Source organism: Carcharodon carcharias, chromosome 6 (genome assembly GCF_017639515.1).
Source record: "Carcharodon carcharias isolate sCarCar2 chromosome 6, sCarCar2.pri, whole genome shotgun sequence".
NCBI lineage: Eukaryota > Metazoa > Chordata > Chondrichthyes > Lamniformes > Lamnidae > Carcharodon > Carcharodon carcharias.
Window position 1 is genome coordinate 169,987,714 of NC_054472.1, and position 18,983 is coordinate 170,006,696.

Consider the following 18,983-nt stretch of genomic DNA (forward strand, 5'->3'; position numbering starts at 1 on the left):
GGGTGTCCTTCCAGCAGCAGCCACAGCCTCACCAGTGGCACTGCTGAGCACAAGGGCAGTGGCATCTGATTGGCTGGCAGCACTCAATAAGCGAGGCTTCCACCCCTGGGTCATGATTCCCGGGGGGAAGGCCCGCTGCTGGCCTCGCCACTGCCTGATTAGCTCGCGGATCAGTGGGCCTTTTGTAAAGAAGGCAACATGGGTTTCTCGCCAGCTCTCCAGCCAGCAGGCAAGACCACTGCCGCCTCAATAAGATTCCACCCCAGAAGTACATAGTTGCTATGCATTTACTAAACTCTGTCTTTTGGGTTCATGTTCATCTTACATTAATAATAAAAAAAAAGCTTTCACAATCCACATTTAAATGTTTCAGATCAGATCCCTGGTAGATGCTTAGTTTGTCTTAGTACCTGAGTTAGGGACGGAAAGAGAACTTGGAACTATTCCTGATCGCTATCCCTTGGCACCTTTTGAAATGAAGAAATTTGCATTTAAATAGCACCTATCATAACTTCAGGGTATTTCAAAGTGTGTTATGGCCCGTGAAGTACTTTTGAAGAATAATAACGATTACAGTGCAGAAAATGTGGCAGCCAAACTTAACATAGCACCGTCCGACAAACATTGATGTGATAATGAGCAGATGATCTGTTCTTTAAGTGACGTTGGCTGAGGGATGAATATTGGCCATAACACAGGGTAGAAACTGCCCGGCTCTTCTTCAAATTGTGCTGTGTGATCTTTTACATTTACCTGGAAGGACAGATGGATCATAAGAAATTAAGAAATAGGAGCAGGATGAGGCCATGTGGCCCTTTAAGTCTGCTGTGCCATTTAATAAAATTATGGTGATCTTTGACTTCAACTCCAATTCCTGTCCAATCTCCTTTGATTTCCTTAAATCTATTGATCTCTGCCTTGAATGCACTCAATCGCTGAGCATCCACAGCTGAGAATGAAGGAATTTTGTCTCATTTCAATCAAAATGGCCATCTCCTTATCTTGAGCCTATATGCCCTGTTTCTAGACTCATCAGCCTAGGGAAACAGTGTCTCAGCATCTATCATATCAAGGATCATATACGTTTCACTGAAATCACCTCTCATTCTTTTAAACTCCAGACAGTATAGGCCCATTTTATTCAACACTTGGTTTACCATCTCATTCTAAAGATGGCATCTCAGACAATGCAGCACTCCCTCAGTACTGTGCTGAAGTGCCACCTTAGATTTTGTGCTCATGTCTCGGGAGTGCAACCTAAACCTACAACCTTCCAATTCAGAGGTGATAGTTTTACCAACTTAACCACCTCTGCGAGCATGTTTGGGCAGGAGCAGGTTCATTTGTGATGTTTTCACAGTCACACAGCCTCACAACACCTGTAAGGAATGGAGAGGCACGAGAGGGCATGCAAGAGCAAATGTATAATTACCGGTGTTTCCTATTATGTGGCAGCTGTGAGCTGTGAACAATTCCCAGTGGACACTGCTTTATGAATCGTGTCAGGAAGCCCTTTACTTGGCTATGAAGACATGGGCCCTTTGTTGCCTCGACCAAGTGCCTATTAGTCATCTGTGAACCTTGATAATTTGTGTCACCAGGCAACTCGGACACAGGATGGCATAGTTGAACCTGATTGCCTCACCCACTGTCACAACACACGCTCACTCACAGCAGGGGTTCTTGGATCATGATCAGGAACAGGAGGCTGCAGCTGATTAAGAGCAGGCCTAACCTTCAGGTAGTGAGAGAGAAAAAAAAGATAACTCCCCTTTGACTGAGAGCAATCAAACCAGCACAGACTGTGCATTGAAATTGGCTTCTTTCTGGTGTGTGTGGCACAGGGCTGTGTGCTGTGAACAATTGTTCAAGTATTATAAATGTTGGAACATCATACATAGCGGGCCCTGGAATATCTAGTGTGCTTTTTCAGACAGTGAGACTCCAAACTGGAAGCACCAACTAGAAGTGTGATAACCCTCTGCTGTGGCATGACTGGTCAGTTAATCACATCATGGGGCACCCATTCTACCAGCTGTGTGTGTTACACCTCAATAAAACTAGAATGAGAACCAGATTAAGGACTGCAAAACTGCAATCCCTTCTCCAGCAGATTTTCTGGCAATGCTTGGCTAGAGATTTCCCAGTAGACAGTTCCTGAATCTTCAAGGAAACCAACCCAAATAATGGGGGCAATTTTAACATAGGTTGTGAGATGAGATACCGATGGAGTTGGATGGAATGATAGTTTTACAGAGCACCCAATTTTACTCTCCATCAAGCTTAGGGCGAAACCAGCATTCCAATGGGTAGGCTAGGCTAAGCTGAAATTGCCCCTCTATGTTTCGCCATTGCAGCTCTTTGGTCAACTATCCCATTCCTGGCAAAAATAGTGCCATTCTGTTGTCTGCAATTGCATGATTATCCATGGAATGGGTGCACCCCCTCCTTTTAAATGTAACTTTACACTGCCATCCTTCTCCCTAGCGACGCAGTGGAAAGGACACACCCATGAAGGAGACCAAGGTGTTGAACTACCGTCGATTCATAGCTACCTTCAATGTAGCTAACACCGTGCGGAGTGACACAGACCACTATCGCTGCGTGATTGAGTCAGAGGGAGGTTCCGGAGTGTCCAACTATGCAGAGCTAATTGTGAAAGGTTTGTTTGTATTTTTCTGTCCCTTTCTGTTGGAATTTTCTGCGCCTCTAATCAGGTAAGAAAGATCTTGAGATTGGAAAGTCGGATGAAGCAATGAGATTTTTTTCCACAATGATTACTGAGAAACACATCAGAACATAATTAGAGCTTTGCCTTGAACAGTTTTTCCAGAAAATCATGGGTGTGGTTATACTCATTTTTGTGTTACTTCCACAAGTGGTGCATGTTCTTGGCAAGAGACTTTCAGTTTGGTCTTCCTTCATACACCAATAACAGTGGCACATTTCTGCAAAATGCTACTCTGAAATACAAGAGCACATATTCTCTTTAAACTAGAAACTGACCAGGTTGAGCAGAGATTGAATATTTAAAATGTGGAGGTTTTTTGTAATTGTGTTTTTACACATTGCCAAGTACCCAGGTGGTATTGGTGCAGATAACTGCTTTATTCCTCTTAGGATGGATTTTGCTAGGCAATAGCCACTTCAAATATTGGTGCTGTGCCTGTTTATTCCTATGTCATGTCATGAAATGGAAAAGGCACAAAAGTGTTGTGCTCATTTAAGATAGGAATAGCATTCGAGCTGAAATATCCTGGGTGTCCTGTCACTGGCTGGGCCATAGTTTCTGAAACTACCCTGAAGATGAGCAACATACAATATATCAGCTACATAAGTGGTGTGATTATTCCACAGAGAGATATCCTAGCATTGAGCCGCCTACCATTATATTCTTGTGCCACACGGATACATCACTAACACAGTCCCAGGACCGTACTTGAGTGCTCATGAGGAGAGTGAAACAGATGGATAGAGCGAGAAGATAGACATGGAGAGAGGGAGAAAGAAAAATGTGAGTAGGACTATGTTGCGAGGCCATCTCTATACCATATCACATTTCTATAGACACAGCCTGGACATACTTGGGCATTGATCAGCTATCCATGATAACTATACCACATTGATAGTTCACACACAGGACTGTGCTTGCGCACTTTTCATTATAGCTGCGTCACATGACAACAACTTGCGTTTATACCACCCTTAACATGGTAAAATGCCCCTTAATACCTCACAGGAGTGCAATCAGACAAAATTTGTGACTGAGCTCCAGAAGGAGACATTAGGATCAGTGACCAAAAGCTTGGTGAAAAATAGAGTTTTTAAGGAACATCTTAGAAGAGGGGCAAGGAGTAGAGATGTGGAGAGATTTAACGAGGAGGTTTCCAAGCTTAGAGCTATTGGTAGATGGAGACACAGCTGTCAATGGTGTGGTGATGAAAAGCTCAACAGTTCTGCACAGACAGCCCTGTTAAACCTTGGTAAGCACGTGATCAAAATGGATGTTAAAATGGGTCATGTTGAATATTTATTGGTAATCAGCACTTAATGGATGAGAAAGGCACTGTTAGTTTCCACTCTACCATGTCTCTTGAGTGACGTGATATTATACTGATATAATAATTTTGGCTTATTTACTGTACAAGACACAAGGCATCAGTCACTCATAAGGGATTGGGTAAACACAATGAGGGTTTACTTATTATGACTAGGCACATGAGAACAGACATCCATAAGTATAAAGCTTGAAGGCATCAGAGCTGTGTGTGTGTGCTCTGCTCAAAGCAAAAAGTGAAACTAGGACTGGATCACATGACATTTCCCTTCTAGTGATGTCAGGCATTTGAAACACTGAGGATATCACTCTTGTGAAGTTCTGGACTGAGAGCAGGTATTTAATTAAAGTTTGTAAATCCTCTTTTCCTCCCTCAGCCCCCTCTCCCTCACTAAAACACACATACTATGAGCATAATTTTGTGGAGGCAATCGGAGTTCTGCCAACAGGGCCAAAATAGGGAGGCGGATGATGCATTTTTCCGTTTGCAGCCAATTAGGTGGCTGTCACCAGGGGTGCCATTCTTACTAAGGACGACAGCCTGCCTCCAAGAGCTGCCATGCCCAATAAGAGAGTCAGCAGTTCAGCAGTGCCATTGGGAACAGTTGAGGCTGCACCTGGAGGATGAGGACATATCAATGACAGTGTGCCCTAGCAGCCAGGCAAATGGGGTCTGGATTCACCAGGACCAGTCAGGAAGACCCTGGAGGAGGGGAAGGGGGTGGCTGAGGACAGGCAGCACCACTGTCATGGGGGTGACCATTGCTACTGGGTAGCCCCTGGAGGGGTCAAAGAGTGTCCCAAAAGAACGGCCCCTCAGTACCTACTATAAGGACACCAGGGTTCATCTGGCAGTCTCCCCACGAGGTTGTGTGTCACCCTGCCGCTAGAAAAATGCCAACAGAGACAGGAAGAGGCTCTTAATTGGCTATTCTTCAATTGGGCCCCCAGCAGGCGGCTTGTCTGCCATTTTTCCCACCACTGGCAAAAGGTGGTGTGAAGACATTGGGTACCCCCTCAATTATTTTCCAAGCCATCTGCCAGTCTTCTCACCTCCCAGCCCATCGCTAATGGCTCCAGAAAATTTTTGGCCTTTGACTGACTCAAACTGTCACTAATCTATAGGCTTTGTAGTTGGTCAGCCCTCAAAGCCATCACCAATCAAAAAAAAACTATCCGAAAGTTAGTTATAATGATGTGTTAATTCATCGCATTGATTCCAAATCACATGACTCATTACCTATGCATGAAATCAACTTGAAACCGACAGAAAAACAGTTTTAAAATGGACACTGCAGGTGTTAGCAGAAGAGAGATATTTTGGAGATATAATTCTCATGCGAACTGCGTGAGCAATTTTTGGGGCCAAGCGGAAAAAAATGATTGGGAGCTGAAGACTGCCAAGAAATAGTTGTTCTGCCAGCCAACTGCTCCATGGACGACACAATACTCCACAACATATCTTTTTGTATTTTTATTTCATTTTCCTCCCTCGCCTTTTCTATTGATCCATAGATCCCACTTTACTGTTACTCCTCTTTCATTGGGGACTTGGAAAGGCTCCAGAGTGTAATTAGCTAACAGAAGGCATTCTCACAACAGGGCAGGCTAACTTAGCTGCGTCCTCACCAAAGCTTTTACGAAGCCTAAAAATATGTTGTTTTTTATTCTTTTCGCCCACAAGTAGTAATTTGTGAGAAAATTCGGTGTGGAAGAAACATTGTTTTTTTTTTTCTGATTCTGATCTCCAAAACCTTTACAAATGTCAAATGGATCAGGTGCAGCACAGTATAGTGAGGCAACCCATTGATTGGTGCAACAAGACCAAACTCTCAGTTTAAAGGAAAGGAATTGAGAGCCTGAGCAGGAGAAGATGTACACAATTGTATACAAGTTTAATTCAGTGCTGACAGCAGCTGGGAAATCAGTCCGATGGAGTTAGAGCATTTTAAGGTAACCCCTGCTAGGGTTAATATCACTTTATGAGTTCTATTGGTGATGAGGGGAATGGGGGCAGCGAGATAAGGCACAAAGAGGAGCTGTGATTCCCAGTGGCACCTGGACTTGGGAGATGTGGCTCTCTGGCACCCTTCAGCAGATGATTCAGATTGTACTACATATTGTTTGAATTTGCTGCTCATTCACTGAGCAAAGGAGGACCAGTCTTTCCTTAACATAAGTTTATTCACATCACCCATGGCACAAGCTGCCTTTTCCCCTGCCCACACAGGTGGAAACCGGTTCTTATATATTTACTTAAGAATAATGCCCTAGCCTTTCCCCGAATAGGAACAGCTGCTCTCACTTCCAACTAGACCATGCACTTCATTGTAACAGGATTGCAACATCAACACTATGGGTGGGATTTTTCGTGCGCAACCCCCCCCCAATACCGCCTGAATCGTCCCGTCTCACCGCAAGTCAATGGACTTCTGGCTGAGGCATCGCCTCACCCGCAGCTGGTCCCACCCGCAACAGGGCCAGAAAATCCCGGTCTATGTAGGAAAACACAGAAACAGGTCTTAAGACTATAAGACTTAAGAGCAGAAATAGGTCATTCAGCCAACAAGTCTGCTCCGCCATTCAATGAGATAATGGCTGATCTGATAATCCTCAACTCCATTTTTCTGCATTTTCCCCATAACCCTTGAATATACTTAATGACCCAGCCTCTACAGCCCTCTGTGGTAAAGAATTCCACAGATTGACTACCCTCTGAGAGAAGGATTTCATCCTTATCTCTGTCTTAAATGAGCGACCCCTTACTCTGAGATTATACCCCCTGGTCCTAGACTCTCCCACAAGGGGAAACAACTTCTCAGCATCTATCCTGTCCATAAGACCATAAGACATAGGAGCAGAAATTAGGCCATTTGGCCCATCGAGTCTGCTCCGCCATTCAATCATGGCTGATAAGTTTCTCAACCCCATTCTCCCGCCTTCTCCCCGTAACCTTTGATCCCCTTACCAATCAAGAACCTATCTATCTCGGTCTTAAATACACTCCATGACATGGCCTCCACAGCCTTCTGTGGCAATGAATTCCATAGATTCACCACTCTCTGGCTAAAGAATTTTCTCCTCATCTCTATTCTAAAAGGTCTTCCCTTTACTCTGACATTGTGCCCTCGCTTCCAAGTCTCTCCTACTAATGGAAACATCTTCCCCACGTCCACTCTATCCAGGCCTTTCAGTATTCTATAAGTTTCAATCAGATCCCCCCTCATCCTTCTAAACTCCATCGGGTATAGACCCAGAGTCCTCAAACGTTCCTCATATGTCAAGCCCTCTAAGAATCTTATATATTTCAATCAGGTTGCCTTTCATTCTTCTAAGCCCCAATGAGTACAGGCCCACCCTGCTCAACCTCCCCTCATAAGAAGATCCCTCCATAACCGGGATCAACCTAGTGAATCTTCTCTGGACTGCCTCCAGTGCCAATATATTTTTCTTTAAATAAGGGGACTAAAACTGTTCACAGTATTCTAGGTGTGATCTAACTAGTGCCTTGTATAGTTTTAGCAAGACTTCCCTATTTTTATAGTCCATTCCCTTTGGAATAAAGGCCAACATTCCATTTGCCTTCCCTATTACCTGCTGAACTTGTTTGTTAGCTTTTTGGGATTCATCCACGAGGACTCCCAAGCCCCTCTGTGCTGCAGCTTTCTGCAGTTCTTCTCCATTTAAATAATATTCTTCCTGCCAAAGTGCATAACCTCACACTTTCCCACATTATATTCCATCTGCCACTTTTTGCCCACTCACTTAACCTGTCTATATCCCTCTGTAGACTCTGTGTGTCATCCTCACCATTTGCCTTCCACCTATTTTTGTGTCATCTGCAAACTTGGTGATAGTACATTCACTTTCCTCATCCAAGTCATTAATATATATTGTAAATAATTATGGCTCCAGCACTGATCCCTGTGGCACTCCACTAGTTACAGGTTTCGGTCCTGAAAATGCCCCCCTTATCCCAACTGTCTGTCTTCTATTAGTTAGCCAATCCTCTATCCATGCTAATATATTACCCCCAACACCATGGACTCTTATCTTATTAAGTAACCTTATGTGCTATACCTCATCGAATGCCTTTTGTAAATCCAAATATATTACAATCCTACTCACCAATCAGCTGCTTTCCCTGCACTCACGTCATGTTGTGGTTCATGACATCACTGCACCGCTGGTCTCACTTCAGGTAGGCCTCTTGATCCATGCTTTTATCCTCTCCTGCTCACCTCTCACTCAAAATATACTATTTTGAGCCTTAGGAATGGAATAGAACTTAATGATAAGAACATAAGAAATAGGAACAGAAGTAGACCATTTGGCCCCTCAAGCCTGCACCGCCATTCAATAAGATCATGGCTGATCTTCTTGCGTTTCGATTTCACATTCCCATCTAACCCCTGAATCACTCAACTCCGGCACTCTATTGCAAGTCACACTCCCTGATTCACTCAACTCCGGCACACTATTGCAAGTCGCACTCACTGAAGCGCTCAACTCCGGCACTCGGTAAGTCACATGAAGTTGGCTCCTAACACAAAAAGCCTATCTGAGTTACTTAATGAGGATCCAGTTTCATCTGGTTCTTAATTAAGCTGCTCTTTAACTGGAACCCTTGAAAAATCCCTGCTTAAGGCTGGCAACTACCGAATTTAAACTGTAGATTTCAGTTTAATGCCAACTACAAACTACAAACTAAATTAGGTTTGTACAAAATAAAAATTTAGAATTTCTTACCCAACCACTGCACGCACTCAGTCCTAGCAGGTCTTGAAGCTCAAAAGTCAAATTGGTGTTTAGTTTTCCTGGAGAACAATGTCCTAATTCCATGTGCCTTCTCTGTTCCCATATGCCTCATTCCCCTCTTCTTCAACTGACAATCTAGCCTATCCTCAATATTGACATTATCTCTGTTTTAATCACTAACATTGGTAGTGACTTCCAGAGTCACAAAAGCTTCTGTTTCTCTTGCTTTATTTGCAAAATATCTTACAGTTCATCCTGTACCTAACTCTTCTCATTCTGTATTCCCTCGTCACTGGACGCAGTCTGTTTCTATCTATTTGCTCAATTCCTTCCAAATTTTAAACCATCTTTGTCGTGTTTGTATGATGGTATTAAGGTGCCAATCACTCATAAGGGATTGCTTAAGCATATTGTGGGTTCATTGATGAAGACATGAGAACATATATACATGGATAGAAAGCTTGGAGACATCAGCAACAGGGCTGTGTCTGCTGGGTAGGACAGTGATTGAGGTAGGTAAGGGAAACCAGAGGGCAGCGCTGCAGAAGTGAGGGCCTCTGAAGTTGTCTAATGGGTTTTTGGTTCTCACAGCTTGTTTGGATGAGAGTGGGGGCTGCAGGATGGATGAGCAAACTGACCATGGCACCGTGGTACAGGAAGCCATTTATGTGGGGGGAGCAAAAAGCAATGTAGTGGTAGTAGGGGACAGTATAGTGAGGGGGATTGACATTGTTCTCTGCAGCAAAGAGCAAGAGTCCAGACGGCTGTGTTGCCTGCTTGGTGCCAGGGTTCGGGACATCTGCTCAGGCTGGAGAGGAACTGTAGTGGGAGGGGGAGGATCCAGTCATTGTTGTCCATGTGGGTGCCAATGACATAGGTAGAACTAGGAAAGAGGTTCTGCATATTTATTATGAGGAGCTAGGCACCAAATTAAGAAGCAGAACCTCAAAGGTTATAATCTCTGGATTATTACCTGAGCCATGTGCAAATTGATATAAGGTACATAAAATTAGAGAAATGAATATGCGGCTCAAAGACTGGGTGGGAGAAGTATGTTCTGGTTTGTGCGGCACTGGCAGCAGTACTGGGGAAAGTGGGGACTGTACCGTTGGGATGGTCTACATCTGAACCGTGCTGGGACCGGTGTTCTTGCTAATCACACAAGTACAGAAGTAGAGAGGGTTTTAAACTAAATAGTGGGGGCAAGGGATCAAATGTGGAAAGATGTGGTAAATCAAAAAGTAGAGACAAGGTAAGAGAGAAAAATAGTAATATGGGAAATGAGGGTCAGAGAATGGCAGGAAGGGACAGAGAGAATATTGAGGGGGATATGACCTTCAAGAAGAATAGGAAGCTAGGTAAAGGTGGAGGGAGTAGCACTGTTAATCAAGGATGGCATTTGTGCAATAGATAGAGATGACCTTGGTTCAGGAAGTTAGGGTGTAGAATCAGTTTGGGTGGAGATGAGGAATCGTAGAGAAAAGAAGTCACTGGTGGGAGTGGCCTATAGGCCCCCGAACAGTAACCACAATGTAAGACAAAGTATACAAGAAGGCATATTGGGTGCTTGTGATAAAGTGATGGCAAAAATCATGGGCGACTTTAATCTAGATACAAACTGGAAAAATCAGATTAGCAGTAATAGCCTGGATGAGTATTTCATAGAATGCTTTAAAAATAGTTTCTTACAGCAGTACATTCTGAAACTAACCGGTGAGCAGGCTACACTTTATTTGGCATTATGTAATGTGACAGGATTAGTTAATGATTTCAGAGTAAAGGCACTCCTAGGTAGCAACGACCATGGTATGATTGAATTTTACATCCAGTTTGAAAGGGAAAAGAGTGGGTCTAAGACTAGTATTTTAAACTTAAATAAGGGCAACTATGTGGGCATGAAAGCTGAACTAGCTGAAATGAACTGGGATACTAGACTAGGGGACAGATCAATACAGAAGCAGTGGCAGACATTTAAGAGGATATTTCAGAATACTCAGAATAAGTACATTCCTACTATAAAGAAAAATTTTAAAGGGAGGACCTATCATCCGTGGTTAACTAAAGAAGATAAGGAAAAAGCATATAACTGCGCGAAGATGAGTGGCAGGTCAGAATATAGAGAATGGACAAGGATGACTAAAATTATTTGAAGAATGACTTAATCAGGAGAAAGAAATTAGAGTATGAGAGGTAACTAGCTAGAAATGTAAAAATGGATAGCAAGAGTTTCTACGGATATTTAAAAAGCAAGAGAGTAAGTGAAGTGAGTGTCGGTCCTCTAGAGCGTGAGAATGGGGGAATTAATAGTAGATGGAAGAAAATGGCTGATGAAATGAACGCATATTTTGCTTCTGTCTTCACTATAGAGGATACAAATAACATTCCAATAATAAATCAGGAGGTGGAAGGGAGAGAGGAATTTGGTGAAATTACAATCACTAAGGAAGCAGTACTGAATGAGTTGATGGAGCTGCAGGCTGACAAGTCTCCAGGTCCAAATGGACTTCACTCTAGGATTTTAAAAGATGTGACCAATGAGCTAGAAGATGTGCTGGTGTTAATTTCCCAAAATTCGCTAGAGTCTGGAAAGGTTCCATCAGACTGGAAAGTAGCAAATATAGCCCCTTTGTTTAAGACAGGAGGAAGGCAGAAAACAGGAAACTATAGGCCAGTTAGATTGATGTCTGTCGCGGGGAAGGTGTTAGCATTGATCGTTAAAGGGATTATAGCTGGGCACTTAAGAAAACTCAAGGTAATCTGGAAGAGTCAGCATGGTTTTGTGAAAGGAAAGTCATGTTTAACCAATTTATTGGAATTTTTTGCAGGAGTAACATGTGCAGTGGATAAAGGGAAACCTGTAGACATGCTGTACTTGCATTTCCAGAAGGCATTTGATAAGTGCCACATCAAAGGTTAATTGCGGAAAATAAAAGCTCAGGGTGTAGGGGTAACATATCAGCATGGATAGAAGATTGGCTGGCGAGCAGAAAACAGAGAGTATGCATAAATGGGTCTTGTCTGATTGGCAGGATGTGACAAATGGAGTCCAGGAGGGGTCTATACTGAGGCCTCAACTTTTTACAATTTATATCAATGACTTAGATACGGGGAGCAACGGCATGGTAGCTAAATTTGCGGACAAAACAAAGATAGGTCAGAAAGTATGTTGTGAAGAAGACGTAAAGAGTTTGCAGACGGATATAGATAGGTTGAGTGAGTGGGCAAAACTCTGGCAGATGGAATATAACGTGGGAAAATGTGAAGTTGTTCACTTTGGTAAGAAGAATAAAAAAGCAGACTTAAACCGAGAAAGACTGTAGAATTCTGAGGTGTAGGGGGATCTAGGTGTTCTAATGAATGAGTCACAAAAAGTTAGTATGCAGGTACAGCACGTAATCAAGAAGCCTAATGGAATGCTATCCTTTATTACAAGAGGAATTGAACATAAATGTAAGGATGTTATGCTTCAGTTATATAGGTCAATGGTGAGACCACATCTCGAATGCTGTGTACAGTTTTGTTTTCCTTATTTAAGGAAGAATGGAAATGTGTTGGAGGTGGTTCAGAGGAGGCTTATTAGATTGATACCTGGGATGGGTGGGTTGTCTTATGAGGGTAGGTTGGATAGGCTAGGCTTGTTTCCACTGGAGTTTAGAAGAGTGAGTGGTAACTTCATTGAAATACATAACATCCTGAATGGTCTTGACACGGTGGACATAGAAACAATGTTTCCTCTGGTGGGTGAGTCGAGAATTAGGGGGCACTGTTTTAAAATTAGGGTTCGCTCTTTTAGGACAGAGATGATGAGAATTTTTTCTCTCAGAGGGTTGTGCGATTTTGGAACTCTCTGCTTTAGAAGGCAATGGAAGTGGGGTCACTGAATATTTTTAAGGCAAAAATAGATAGATTCTTGTCAGGCAAGGGAATCAAAGGTTACCGGGGGTAGATGGGAATGTGAAATTCAAAACACAAGTGGATCAGCTATGATCTTATTGAATGGAGGAGCAGGCTCGAGGGACCAAATGGCCTACTTCTACTCCTATTTCATATGTTAATATGGACAACCACACCTCAATGGATGCATCTTGAGTGTCACCATACTCAATGGAATTGGGATCAATGTCTACATTCAGAATTGCCCTGGCCCCCATCTACCCGACCAGCTGCTTGATCGGGCTCCCTTGTAAAAGTGTTTGAGCTCCTCTGGTGCTGAGACTAGCGTCCGCGCTTGGTGTGAGAGGCAGTTCTGCTTCAAGCAAAATGCTATTAAATGCAGCAGACTCAAGAGCAAAACACTACAGATGCTGGAAATTTGAAATAAAAACAGAAAATTCTGGAAATACTCAGCAGGTCAGGCAATACCTGTGGAGAGACAAACGAGCTCTTGGGCTGAATTTTCCCAGCCCCATGATGTTGGGCATGGAGGCAGGAAATGGGGGGAGTGGGCAGGGAAAATAGAGGGAAGCCATATCAGGACGGCTTCCTGACACATCCCTGCAGCCGAGGAAGTTTCCCAAATTGGCTGTGCACAACCAGGAGTAAAGCAGCTAATTCAGCTGGGTCTTTAAAGGACAGTCAATTAGAATCAAGTCAGTTTTTGGTCATATTGTTAAGAATGAACACACTGCATGAATGAAATCTGAGGAAAATGGAAATTAAAACACAAAAATCAACTATTATTTTGCTTCAGATATTCAGAAATTTGCTTCAGCAAAATTAGGGGTGCCTGACCCTGTTAATGAGCCTACATTACAAACCTGATTTGTGATGCCTCATAAATATAGCCCTTGCTAGCCCTCACAAAGCTTTATAAATGTGCAAGCAGTGGCAATTTGCAAAGTGCTTGATTGTCATTAGGCTGCTTTTCAGTTGTTGCGGGAGGGAGGTGGGGTGGCCATGAATCAGGGACGCAGCAGTCAATTAACCTCAGGTTAATGCTGGTCTTTCGCATTTCCACATAGGAAAAAGGTGTGAGTGTCTGCTGTGTGTGTGAAAATGTAAGGGGAGATTTTTGATCATTTATGACCTTGGTTGGACAAGTTCTGAATCGTTAAGCAGTGATACTCATTTGCACAGATTAGGCTCTTCTGTTGGTTTTGCTTTCAGTCCATTTCCACTTCTGTAGAGAGCAGCACTTGACCTATACAGAGCAGTGACAAGATGAGCTTTGATCTTTCAGCAAAGCATGGAACATGCTGCACATGAGGCTGTGGATAATTACAGCCTTTTGTTTTAGCTTTCTGCTGCAATTCTCACAACATTTGCAGTCAGCACTGCAACTGATGGAACAGCTCAGGGATATAATTCCATTAGTGGAATTATATGGGTTGGCAATATAGCTAGTATAATTCCAAACCTGTATACAGTCCCATGACAGGATCCTGCCCAGTATGCAGGTCGAATTTCCTGACCTTACAATGCTCATAAAATATTAAAATACTGCATGTATTATAATAATATTGACAGAACACATCAATATATATTGATGAGAGACTAAATGAGCTCCACAGTGCAATCATGTTGGACCAGTCTGATTGGGAGCAGCACAAGTGAATTTGATGATGAGGCTTTTGTATCCAAAGACCTGATACACACACATCCAATCTCCTGATTAACTTACTAAAATTTTATTCTTTGCATTCAAACCCCTTGTGGTTTTTACTCTCTTTATCTCTGTAACCTCGTTCAACTATACGACCCTCTCATATCTCTGCACTCCTCCAATTCTGGCCTCTTGCACATCCCCAAATTCCTGCACTCCACTATTGGTGGCTGTGGCTTCAGCTGCCTCAGCCTTAAACTTAGGAAATCTCTCTCCTCCCCCTCTCTTTCCTCATTAAAGATGCCCCTCATAACCAACTCTTTAACTAAACTTTTGATCACGTCTTAATATCTCCTTATATGGCCGGATGTCAATTTCTTTTGGTAATGCACCTGTGAAGTGCCCAGGTTTGAAGTTAAACAGCAGCTTGGTGGTTAACTGTTAGCCAGTGCATTCTCCATAGCAACGCCTCTACCAGAGTCCATTTGCCAACCAATCAGCACCCTCGAATCAGTTGCTGTTCCCTTTAAGGTATTTTTGGTATTTTTGCAGTTCTGCTCTGATGAGTGCAAAATGAAAAGCTTTGACAGCATGTCTCTTTTTTTGGCAAAATTGACGTTGTGCCCCTAATCTGGGGAGAAGAAAAGTCCTGATTGATATGCAGCGATTCTAATGGAAACACGTACATGTCTAGATGTCCGGTGGAAACAGAACTAAACCAAGTTGCCCACCATTACTCATGGTCTGGGTTCATTTGAAGAGCAGTCAATGAGTACTGCAAGGGTGCCTGCAAACCGTGGAACTGATCTGAAACATTCCTGTCCCGTATGGCTCAGTACTCAACACATACCATGGTATATTTACCCTCTAATCTCTGGGGGAATGGACTTTTGCATTCTGACAAAACTGTTCATCCATTTTGAGGAATTTTTCATTGGATATAAGGAAACGGGGACTGGATGTTTGTGAGTGTTGTCATGCTGCTGACTTCAAGTGAAGAAAAGAGAAAAATTATGAAGTGACTGAAAATAAACAAAGAGATAGAGCTAATTAAACATAACAGGCAGGATTTTTTGGGTGGTGGGGTTTCTAGCTCCCACCATCGAAAGAGTCGGTGGGAAAAGCATCCTCGCTGATCACGACAGCCCCACAGTCTTTTAACATTCAGCGGGCCATCAGTTGGCTCTGGGTGAGTCTTCCACCCTGATCTGGGGAGGACATCCTGCCTTAGGGAGCTGCTGGCCAATCCAATTGGCTAGGAGCTTTGGAGTCCCAGCAGCGGCAGGTTTGAGTGGTGGCCACTGCTGAGACTACAGCCAGTCCCCGAAGAAGAGAAGGTTATGGAGGCCTGACTGAAGGTAAGTCCGGGATATCAGCAAGGCCTGGCTGGCAGAACCCGGCAGGTAGGGTGAGGGCATTGGGGCCGGGTTTGGGAGACCGGGGGTTGGGTAAAGGGTGGGGGTAGGTCCTTGGGTGGGATGTCTCTGATGGGCACAAGGAACTCCAAAGGAGGTCCACCCCCTATTGCCTGACATCGGCTTGCCCAGTAAATGCTGCCGACCTACCCACTTGGCAAGGCCCTCCCTCTGCTGTGGATAAAATAAAGGGGAAGTGGGTTGAGGGACTTAAGAGGCCATTAATTAACCATTTAAAGGCCTCAGCAGGCCCAAGGGTGGGCAGACCACCCCATGCCTGCACTAACCTCTGTGAAAAGGGGGGCAGGTAAGGAGTGGGAGGGTAGGTAGTGGGCAGGCAACGTATTTCATTTTACGAGTCCTCCCTCCCACCACCGCCTTCAAATCTGCTGACAGAGGACATAGAGGTCCTTAGAATTATTAAGGTGTTCAATATGGGAAATGTAGAGAAGATGCTTCCAGTTGTTGGGAATCCCAAACTATGGATCAAATATCCAATAGTGAATTCAGGAGAAATTTCTTCAACTAGAGAGTGATTCGAATGTGGAACCCACCAACACAAGGAGTAGTTGGAGCAAATATCATAGTTACATTTAAAGGGAAGCTAGATAAGTACATGAGGGAGAAAGGAGTAGAAGAATATGAGGGAGAAAGAAGTAGAAGAATATGGTAATAGGGTAATGTGAAGGAGGTTGGGAGAAGACACGTGTGAAGCACAACACACATTGGCAAGGGCTGATAGGGTCTAATGGCCTGTCTTGTGTTGTAGATTATATGTAAGTACTTTCTTGGCTTCATGCTGGTATATACTGAAGTAATTTATAGTAGAAGGAATGCAGTCTGTAAACATCTGAGTCATTTAAACTGTAAAAATGTTTGAGTTATCCAATAATTTGAAATAAGCAACATAAGTAACACTGTAATATGTGAATTCAGAACAAAAAAAGTTATTAATCAATTTCAAAGACATAACTTTGAATTAAGAGGAACACATTATAAATATTTATTTATTTAACATTTATTTGAGTGTCAGCTTCAGTTGGTAGCAATCTTGCCCCTGAGTTATAAGCTTGTGGGTTCACACCCCACTCCAGAGGCGTGAGCACAAAAATCGAAGTTGACTTTCTAGTACCTGTGCAGTATTGAGCGAATGCTGCATTGTTGAAGGTGCTGTCTTTGGGATAAGACATTAAACCAAGGCCCCGTTTGCCCCTTCAGGTCGATGTAAAAGATGCCATGACATTATTCCCAAGAGGAACAGAGAAGCTCCCAATAATCTGGCCAATATTCATTTAAAAAAAATGTTTTATTCATTAACAGGATATTGGCTTCGCTGGCTGGGCCAGCATTTATTGCCCATCCCTAGTTGCCCTTGAGAAAGTGATGGTGAGCTGCCTCCTTGAACCGCTGCAGTCCATGTGAGGTAGGTACACCCACAGTGTTTTTAGGAAGGGAGTCCCAGGATTTTGACCCAGCGACAGTGAAGGAACGACGATATATTTCCAAGCCAAGATGGTGAGTTAGTTGGAGGGGAACTTCCGGGTGGTGGTGTTCCCATCTATCTGCTGCCCTTGTCCTTCTAGATGGTAGTGGTTGTGGTTTTGGAAGGTGCTGTCTAAGGAGCCTTGGTGAATTCCTGCTGTGCATCTTGTAGATGGTACACACTGCTACTACTGTGCATCGGTGGTGGAAGTGAATGTTTGTGGATGTGGTGCCAGTCAAGCAGGCTGCTTTGTCCTGGACCATGTCCAGCTTCTTCAGTGTTGTGGGAGCTGCACTCATCCAGGCAAGTGGAGAGTGTTCCATCACACTCCTGGCTTGTGCCTTGTTGATGGTGGACAGTCTTTGGAGAGTCAGAAGGTGAGTTACTCGTTGCAACATTCCTAGCCTCTGACCTGCTCTTGTAGCCACAGTATTTATATGGCTAGTCCAGTTCAGTTTTTGGTCAGTAGATGTTGACAGTGCGGATTCAGTGATGGTAATGCCATTCAACATCAAGGGGTGATGGTTAGATTGTCTTTCGTTGGAGATGGTCATTGCCTGACACTTGTGTGGCATGAATGTTATTTGACACTTGTCAGCCAAAGGTTGGTTATTGTCCAGGTCTTGCTGCATTTGGACATATTCTGCTTCAGTATCTGAGGAGTCATGAATGGTGCTGAATATTGTGCAATCATCAGCAAATATCCCCACTTCTGACCTTATGATGGAAGGAAGGTCATTGATGAAGCAGCTGAAGATGGTTGGGCCGAGGACAGTACCCTGAGGAACTCCTGCAGTAATATCCTGGAGCTGAGATGACTGACCTCCAACAACTACAACCATCTTCCTTTGTGCTAGGTATGACTCCAACCAGCGGAGAGTTTTCCCCGATTCCCACTGACTCCAGTTTTGCTAGGGCTCCTTAATGCCACACTGGGTCAAATGCTGCCTTGATGTCAAGGGCAGTCACTCTCACCTCACCTTGGGAGATAAACTCTTTTGTCCATGTTTGAATCAAACAATATCACAAAAGCAGATTTTGGACTGAATTTTACACTGATGGGATTTTCTGGTCCTGCCAAAGTCAATGGACCTTTGACCGGCTTGCCACATTTTACGGCCCTGCGCTCGCTGCTACAGGGCAGTAGAATTCCACCCTATGTGTCCATTCTCACTTTTCTTTATGTGGGAGCTTGCTGTGTGCAGCTCGGTTGCTGCATTTCCAACATTACAACAGTAACTACACTACAACAGTACTGCATTGGATGGAAAGCACGTTGAGACATCCTTTGTTCTTGAAAGATGTAATGGGAATGCAAATCTTTCTTCTCTAAAGATGTCATATTTTTTCAAAGTTATTTTATCTTCCCTGTATCGAACAGGTTTGACTTTGAGTCATGCTTGTAGTGAGCATACAGTAAATTTGCAAATTATTTACATTGCCTAAACACTGGAAACTTTATATTGGCATGCTTATTCTCCTGTAAAATAATCTCTTAGGATTAACTCTTAGACTGTTGACAGGATCTGAGAATTTACTGTGTTGAGCACTCCACTGCATTTTGACATAAGAAATTAGCCAGGATTCCTAATCCTGTTAGCTATGCAGTGGCCTCAACAGTAAGTGGGGGGTGGGGGGAGGGGGGGATGGTTATGTGGATATTTAATGAGGATGGAACTGAGCTCTGCTATGATGCCTTCTGTTGTTGCATAGCCTACAGACACTATT

At 43.5% G+C, this 18,983-nt stretch overlaps 1 protein-coding gene across 10 annotated transcripts in view; it reads left to right on the top strand.

Moving 5' to 3' along the window:
• The window catches only part of LOC121279045 (receptor-type tyrosine-protein phosphatase mu-like), an 873,720-nt gene that overhangs the window by 317,352 nt on the left and 537,385 nt on the right, over positions 1-18,983 (top strand). For all 10 annotated transcript variants that reach the window (XM_041189846.1, XM_041189847.1, XM_041189849.1 and 7 more), the window contains exon 6: positions 2,488-2,662. In XM_041189846.1, coding sequence (XP_041045780.1) covers positions 2,488-2,662 — 175 coding nt within the window. The remainder of the gene's footprint in view (positions 1-2,487; positions 2,663-18,983) is intronic.